At 34.4% G+C, this 8,302-nt stretch overlaps 1 protein-coding gene across 1 annotated transcript; it reads left to right on the top strand.

Moving 5' to 3' along the window:
• Positions 1-286: 286 nt before the first annotated feature.
• LOC102596585 (actin-related protein 6) lies at positions 287-2,951 on the top strand. Its single transcript, XM_006338107.2, has 7 exons — positions 287-1,024; positions 1,502-1,733; positions 1,806-1,869; positions 2,055-2,139; positions 2,243-2,293; positions 2,378-2,440; positions 2,517-2,951. Exons 1-7 carry the CDS (start codon positions 333-335, stop codon positions 2,644-2,646), a joined length of 1,317 nt encoding a protein of 438 aa, XP_006338169.1. The 5' UTR covers positions 287-332; the 3' UTR covers positions 2,647-2,951.
• The last annotated feature ends 5,351 nt before the right edge of the window (positions 2,952-8,302 follow it).

Below are 8,302 nucleotides of genomic sequence, written 5' to 3'. Positions count from 1 at the left end.
AATATAAAATCAAGAAAATAAATAAAATGATTGAAAGAATTTGAGGGATATTTTTATCTTTACATAGATAATCCCATGGTATTAAAACCTATGTATTACTAATACCACCAAATGGGAGGTATTAGTAATACATCAAATAATACCATGTATGTTAGATTAGTTATACAAGGACCAAAATTCCTACCAAACATGGTACTAAATAATATCATACATAATACATGGACTATTTCTCCTAATACTTCCTACCAAACGACCCTTAAGATGGTTAGTTTTGAAATTCTCATTTATAAATTAGGAACGTGGGTGGGTGTCAATTAGTGTGGCAATCGGAAATGTCGAACGTTGTAGTTTTGGACAACGGTGCTGGCGTAATCAAGGCTGGTATCGGCGGCGAAAGAGATCCAACAGCTATTGTCCCCAATAGCATGGGCCGTCCACTTTCTTCCAAGAAATGGCTTATGGCTGACCAGCTTCTTTCCCCAGACGTCGACCTCACTTCAGCCACCGCCCGCCGCCCTTTCGACCGCGGTTATCTTATCAACCCTGATCTCCAATCTTCCATTTGGTCTCACATCTTCTCAAACCTTCTCAAAATTACTCCTTCACACTCTTCTCTACTTCTTACTGAACCCCTTTTCAATCTCCCTTCCATACAGCGCTCAATTGACGAAATTGTATTCGAAGATTTTAATTTTAAGGCCCTTTATGTATCTGATTCCCCTTCTTTGGTTCATCTTTATGAGGCATCTCGTCGCCCTTATGGCCTTGTTTCTAAAGCCCAGTGTAGCTTAGTTGTTGACTGTGGATTTTCTTTTACTCATGCTTCCCCGGTCTTTCAGAATTTTACATTGAATTATGCTGTTAAAAGGCTTGATCTTGGTGGTAAAGCTTTGAGTAATTACTTAAAGGAGTTGGTTAGTTATAGAAGTGTTAATTTGATGGATGAAAGTTTCCTTATGGACCATGTTAAGGAGGAACTTTGCTTTGTCTCTTTGGATCTTCCCAGGGACTTGCAAATTGCTAGGTAATGCTTATTAATTTTCACTTTACTTTCATATTTCCAATGACTTTGAATATTTGTTGTGTCATTGTTATCATTCTGTGGATATCAAAGTTCATGCCATTCCGAATTAAGTGACAAACTCTGTGGATGTCAAACTTCATGGGCTGCACCTTATGGGGTCTGTTTGCTCTTATTTTACTTAAATAACTAGTTCAAAAGGATGGGGGCATTAACTCAGGATGGGTCGTGTACTGGACTACCCTTAATTAGTTCAAAGGGGTTTCTAATTATTTGAAGTCAATTATATGTTTTGGCCCCTCTGAAACAAATGTAGAATTAGGATCCTTCAATGCCATGACGTTTGAACCATTTTCTAAACCTAAAACAACTTAAAACTTAGATTAAGCCAGCAGAAAATCCACATTAAAGTAAGATGATCTTTGAGTGCCAAACATGCTGGGATCTCCCTTATTCATAACTACTGCATTAATCTCCCAGGAAACCGGGGAAGGACAATTTGTTTAGGTGCACGTATGTGCTTCCTGACGGTGTTACACATACCAAGGGTTTTCTAAAAGACCCTGAAGAACCAAAGAGATATCTTCCTTTGTATGATGAAGCTCTGCAGCAAGTAGAAGAGGAACAAATTGATATGGATCAGCTCGAGAACACTGACAATTCCGAGGACAGGAACAGAAGAAATGGATCAAAAATTGATTTGACAAAAAATGTACTTTTTCCAAGCCCTTATAAATAGCTTATCATCCTCTTTTCTTTTATTCTAATTTATTTGTATGAACAGGAATTTGGCTTGACAAATGAGCGGTTCCTTGTCCCAGAGATGATGTTTCGTCCAGCTGACTTGGGTCCGTATCACAGTGTATCTTTGACTTTTATTTCAGTTTTGTGTTCAATTGAAGAATCTGCTTCAATTATTCAGCATTTTTTCCCTTCCATGTGAATTAGAGTGTCTGGAAGTGTAGCTCTATGAATTTGTTTATTCCTAAGTATGAATTTGGTTGTCAGCATCTCAGTTATTGGTGGCTTACAGGACTGAATCAGGCTGGACTTGCAGAGTGCATTCATCGAGCTATCAGTTCCTGCCATTCTCATCTTCACCCTGTTCTATATGAGAGGTAGTGCAGAAGCCTCGGTGCATCTCAAAAGCTTATCTACTAATATTGGTTTATGCTTATCTTCCTTTTTCTAATGTCAATGTATTGAATTTGGACGAGGAAGCATTATTCTGACAGGAGGCAGTACTCTATTTCCTCATTTTGCCAAAAGACTGTAAGATGCAGCCTTTATTGCCCATTGCTTACGAAAAGCCGGATGTTCTATTTGCTTATGTATTGAAAATTCATCTCAATGCAGAGAAATGGACCTTCGGCCTCTTGTCCCAGATAAATATCGTTTAAAGATCACGACTCAAGAAGAGTAATATACTGTCCTTTTGGAGGAACTGTTCAAAGTGTTTGTACTTCTCTAACATGTCTTTTGTTACTGTTTGCAGTCCTATTCTAGGTGTTTGGCGTGGAGGATCACTCTTGGCATCAAGTCCCGACTTTGATGCGATGTGTATCACAAAAGCTGAATATGAGGAGCTGGGATCAGCAAGATGTCGAAAGAGATTCTTCCACTAACTTTTCTAGTGTTATGGAGAGGAGAAATTCAGATTTTAGGATGATCGTCGGCCTCTGCAGTTGCAAATGAGCTAAATATGGATGTGTTTTCCCGAGAAAAAAAATCAGATTTGTTCTGAATGATTCTTTTTCTAGTCTGTTTCTTTTAAATATTGCAGAACTCCTTGGTTGGTCTAACTTATCTGCAATGAAATGTTGTTGGCATCTTCAATGTCAATCCTGTTTCTCGTCTCGTGTCGCTTGTCCTTGATTGTAGTATGGGTGTTATGTTGCAACTTGTTAAGGACAAGATGAAATTACGCATATCATTGGTTGTACAACAACTTTGGTGAACATTTGTTTGATCTTATTGGACAATGATGATAGGATCAAATGGACTAAGACAAGTTTCTGAATCAGTCAAACAAATGAAACTGCTTCTGGTGATTGCCTATCATTGTTAGCATGATGGACAACTGTATGATTGTGTATATATTAATGTAATTATATAGTGCTATAAATTAGTATTATTATATAGATTTATTGTAGAATCGGAGAAATAAATATTGTGACAGAATAGCTGATTCGGAGGGATAGCAAAGCAAATTTAGAGGGATTGAGTAGTTGATTTATAGCGATAGAATAGCTGATCTTTAGGGATAGGAATGCTGGATCTTTAGAAATGTGTAATCTTTATATTCTCTATTTAATAGAAAAACTCTCTCACTTTGAGAGGCATTCATCAAAAGTTGACATGGTATTAGAGTCTTCTCTTGGTTGTCTTCTTTCATAGACTCATTGGGGCTCCTTCTAATTTTTTTTTGAAAATCTTGGTTTTTGTTGACTGTTCCTCGACAATCAGTCCTACCACCTAGACTTTTGTTCTTGGTCATTCTAATTGCTTTCTTGAGTCTTTCTAGTTTTCATAGCTATTCAAAAGCATGAATTCACACCACTTTGAATCCATATTTTTGTTTTTATCACCAAAATTCTAACTATAGTGATTTTCATACATTTGATTGTGTTTGTTTTGCGCATTTGTCTCCTTCCCAGCATAATAAATTTTTTGTACAGCCTACTAAATGTGATTTTATGGGTTATAGTACTTAACAAAAATGTTTTATTTTCTATGATCCATGTTTTCACAAATTTCGTGTTTCATTTTCTTTGAGAATCAGTAATTCTTTCCTACTATTGTTGATTCATCTTCTATTTCTCCTCTTCTTCCTACTTTTGAAGATTTATCATCTTCTTTTAAGAGGTTCAAATCTAGATTTGTGTATGAACGACGTCAGCCGACTTTACTCCATCCTGATACTAATCCATCACCTAAAACTGCACCACTACTAGAATCTGAGAATTCTTCAAGATCTGGTCCTCTTGATCCTACTCGACGATCTACCAGAGTATCTCGTACTCCCAATTGATATGACTTTTCCTCTATGTTATCCAACATTTTTTTTAACTTGTTACTCACAAGCTTCCAAGTATGAATGTTGACGGAAAACAATGAAGGAACAACTTTTGGCTCTTAAAGAAAATGACACATGGGACATTGTTTCATGTCCTTCAAATGTCCGCCCAATTAGATATAAATGGGTTTATTCAATTAAACTTCATTATGATGGAACTCTTGCTCGGTACAAAGCTTGATAGGTTGTTCTTGGTAACAGACAAGAGTATGACGTGGACTATGAGGAAACTTTTGCACCCGCAACAAAAATGACTACGGTGTGAACTATTATTGTCATTGCTACTTCACAAAACTGGTTTCTTTATCAAGTGGATGTCAAAAAATATTTTTCTCCATGGTGATCTTAAAGAAGATATTTATATGAAACATCCACCTGATTTGTTCTCATCACTTACATCAGATGTATGCAAGTTGAAGCGGTCTTTGTATGGATTAAAAGAAGCTCCTAGAGCTTGGTTTGACAAGTTTCGATCTATTTTGCTACAATTTTCTTTTGAGCAGAGAAAATATAACTAATCTTTGTTTCTTCGGAAAACATCTACAGGCTCTGTTCTTCTTTTGATGTATGTAGATGACATTATTATCACATGAACCGAAATTTCATTAATCATTAACCCCCAACAATAACTTACAAATTCTTTTCATATGAAAGATCTTGGTACTCTTACATATTTCTTGGGTTTGGAAGTTCATAAAGATGCTTCAGGTGTATTTCTAAGCCAACACAAATATACTCAAGATCTGATTTCTTTGGTTGGTCTTCAAGATTCCTCCTTCGTAGATACTCCATTGGAATTGAATGTGAAGTATCGTCGCGAGAAAGGTGATCTTCTTCCTGATACAACTATATATTGACAATTAGTTGAGAGTCTAAATTACTTTACTATTACTCTGCCTGATATCTTTTTTGCAGTTCAATAAATTAGTTAATTTATGCAAGCTTCCCGTCATCTCCACTTGGTGTCTGTTCGTTGCATCATTCGGAATCTTCTAGGAACATCTACTCATGAATTGTTCTTTCCTTGTGGTTCTCCTATTTGTCTTAATGATTTTAGTGATTCTGATTGGGCGGGATTGCATGTTTTTTGGAGAGTCATTGATATCTTGGAAGAGTAAGAAGTAAGTTCATGTGTCAAAATCTTCAATAGATGCTAAATATCGATCCATGTGTAGTGCTTGCTCCAAGGTTGTATGGCTTCATGGATTACTTGTTGAGATTGAATTTCTTCAATCTCATCCTTCTCCTCTCAACACTGACAATACAAGTATTATTCATATTGCTACTAATTCGAATTTTCATGAGAGGACCAAACACATCGAAGTAGATTCTCTTTATATACGAGAAATTGTAGATAAATGAGTCATTACTGTTCCACATGTGTCCAGTGATCTTCAAATAGCTGATGCATTTACAAAATTTATGGCACGACAACGTTATCAGTTTCTAATAGGCAAATTGATGCTTCTTGATCCACCAACATCAATTTGAGGGGGGGATGTTAGCAGGATAGTAAACTGAATGATTGTATATATTAATGTAATTATATAGTTCTATAAATTAATATTATTATATGGATTTGTTGTAGAATCAAAAAAATAAATATTGTGATAGAATATCTGATTCAGAGGGATGACAAAGCAGATTTAGAGGGATTGAATAGCAAATTTATAGAGATAGAAATAGTTGATCTTTAGGGATAGGAATGATGGATCTTTAGGGATGTGTAATCTTTATGTTCTCTATTTAATGGAAAGACTTTCTCACTTTGAGAGGCATTTAGCAAGAAAATGATAAATATGACCAAATATCATTCTTCCTATCTTACATAGCTTGAGCTATTGTCATGAATCCTTGTTTTGAGTAAATATCCAATTGTTGTACATAGAAAACTTCTAATTTTGAAACGGTGTGGATGGATTACCAGAGCCTTGATACATTAATGATATGCATATTAATTTTTACTCACGTTTGATTGAGCATGAACTTTAAAGATGAAAGAAAAAGTTTCATGACATTTGTGAGTACAATCACATTATGGAGGATTTCTTTTTGAATTTAAATTGGGCTGTGACTTGTTTTTACTCAAGAAATTAGACAATGTATCCCCCAAATGCAGTGCTCTTGATTTTTTTTTTCTCCCATAAGAAAAGTCTTCACAACCATCTCCAACCCATCTCTATTTTACTCTCTATTCTCAATATTTGGAGAGTAAAATATAGAATGAACTCTTCAACCACACTCTAAATTATTCTCTATTCTCTATTTGTAGAGAGGTTGGAGAACTACTATTCATCTTCCATGTTCCACTTTTTAAATATTTTAATTTATTTATATTATATAATAGTTATAATTAACTTATATAAATCATATAATACGATTAGTTAAGTCTCTAATATTCGTTATTATTTTCTAATGTAATGTAATATCTAAAAATATATTATTGACAAGTATACTATTTTCATCCCAAATTGACAATTTTTCAATTTTTTAATTTTTTTTATCACTTTAAATATGTAATTTATAATTATAATTACTTTTCACTATGAAGAATGCAAAAAATTTAAATGATGATTCAAACAATGTACTTGTATATTATACTGATAAATTATTAAACTACACTTTTTAATGAGCATGAAAATACTTGATGCAAAAATGGAATAGGGAAAGTAAACTAGTACTCAAAATAATTTGATACAAGATGAGATTTTTATTTAAAAAATACAATACATACATAATAGCTTAAATACAAGATAAAAATACATTATATAACATAATAATTTTAATAATTACAACAATAATTTAGTAATCCGATAGGTCGTTTCCAAACTATTTGTGATCCACGTTCCCAAAAGAAGAAATAGTTTGCGATGAAACTCGAATCGTGCCAAAAAAATGTTAAATGTGCATTTAGAGTTTTGCAATCACATTTTGCAATTATCGCAGGACTGTCTGATTTTTGGAAAAGGAAGTGTTGCTATAATGACTAAGTGAATTATACTGCAAAACATGATAATCGAGGATGAGCATGATCTTAATGCACCAATTTAAGATACTTTAGAAGCACTAAATGCAACGACATAAATTGTGGTAGATGATAATCTTCGATGTGAACAATTTTTAGCTTACATTAAAAAGAAACAAAAAAGCTCATTTTGAACTCCGTAATGCATTAATAGAGTTTATGGGAAAAATCTTAAAAGTTTAATATTTATGTAATTGTATTTCATCAATGATTTTACTTTTATTCGAGTTTGTAGCATCTCGAAAGTAGAAAAGTTAAGTTAAAAAAGAAAAATTGCAAAAAAAATATTGATGCAAGTTTGTACGAAGCCAAGTACAAACTTTACATATATCCATGGTCCGTAGATGACTGACGTGGATGGTATCCTAAAATTTGGAAAAAATGTTAAATCTTAGATGAGCTTTCACAAGTCAACAACACGGCTTGTGGAGTTTTGCACGAGTCGTGGTTGTCTGTCGTAGAGTGAGTTACAGACTTTGTGAAATTTAAGTACCTAGAATCTATGGGAAAAGGCTACTGGTCGTACTAGGAAAGATGGCTCATGGCCAGTGTTCGTGGTTGGTGTCCTTGACTTGGGAGAAATTCCAGGCTAATATTTTACAAAATAGGTTGACGGCCGGTAGACTCTGGCTTGTGGTCTGACATCAGAGATTTGGATTTTCAGTACTTGATTTTGCGAAGGACCAATACGGTCCATAGAAGGGAGTACGGACCATACATGGTGTTCGTAGATGCGATTCGACAATTATTTCTCAGGTTATTTAGGTCTTTTCCTATCTTTTAATTCCTTAAATATGTCATTTCTAGACTATTCGTAAGACCTATAACCATTTTTAAGGCCAAAATCCTCCTAATTCACTCTCAAAGCTTTCAAGTCTTCTTCTCCAAGGTTCCCTCAAGGTGATTCTCGGGTTCTTCAAGCTCCAAGTCTCCTTTCCAAATTTCAAGCTAGGGTTTCATCAAGGTATGTGGAAAGATCATAAATGGGTCCTTTTCAACCATTGGGTCCCAAAAGAAACCTAAGTCTTACTTATGATTTCAACCCAATTTCTAGGGTTTTCATTATTCTTCCATAGGTTAGCAAAGTTTTCTCTCCTTGAATGATCTTTATTATTCATGATTTGAATATATTTGAATATTTTCAATGATTTTTTTTACATGAACCCATTCTATACAAGTG

This window comes from Solanum tuberosum, unplaced genomic scaffold (assembly GCF_000226075.1).
Source record: "Solanum tuberosum cultivar DM 1-3 516 R44 unplaced genomic scaffold, SolTub_3.0 scf00003, whole genome shotgun sequence".
In the NCBI taxonomy this organism is placed as follows: Eukaryota; Viridiplantae; Streptophyta; class Magnoliopsida; order Solanales; family Solanaceae; genus Solanum; species Solanum tuberosum.
Note: the sequence above shows the minus strand (reverse complement) of the source record. Positions and strands in the feature narration are given on the sequence as shown.

Coding starts and splice junctions, on each gene's coding strand:
- LOC102596585 (XM_006338107.2), top strand. CDS start 333: ATGTCGAACGTTGTAGTTTTGGACAACGGTGCTGGCGTAATCAAGGCT. Junction 1,734..1,805: donor AAATTGATTTGACAAAAAAT/GTACTTTTTCCA, acceptor TTGTATGAACAG/GAATTTGGCTTGACAAATGA. Junction 2,294..2,377: donor CCTCATTTTGCCAAAAGACT/GTAAGATGCAGC, acceptor ATCTCAATGCAG/AGAAATGGACCTTCGGCCTC.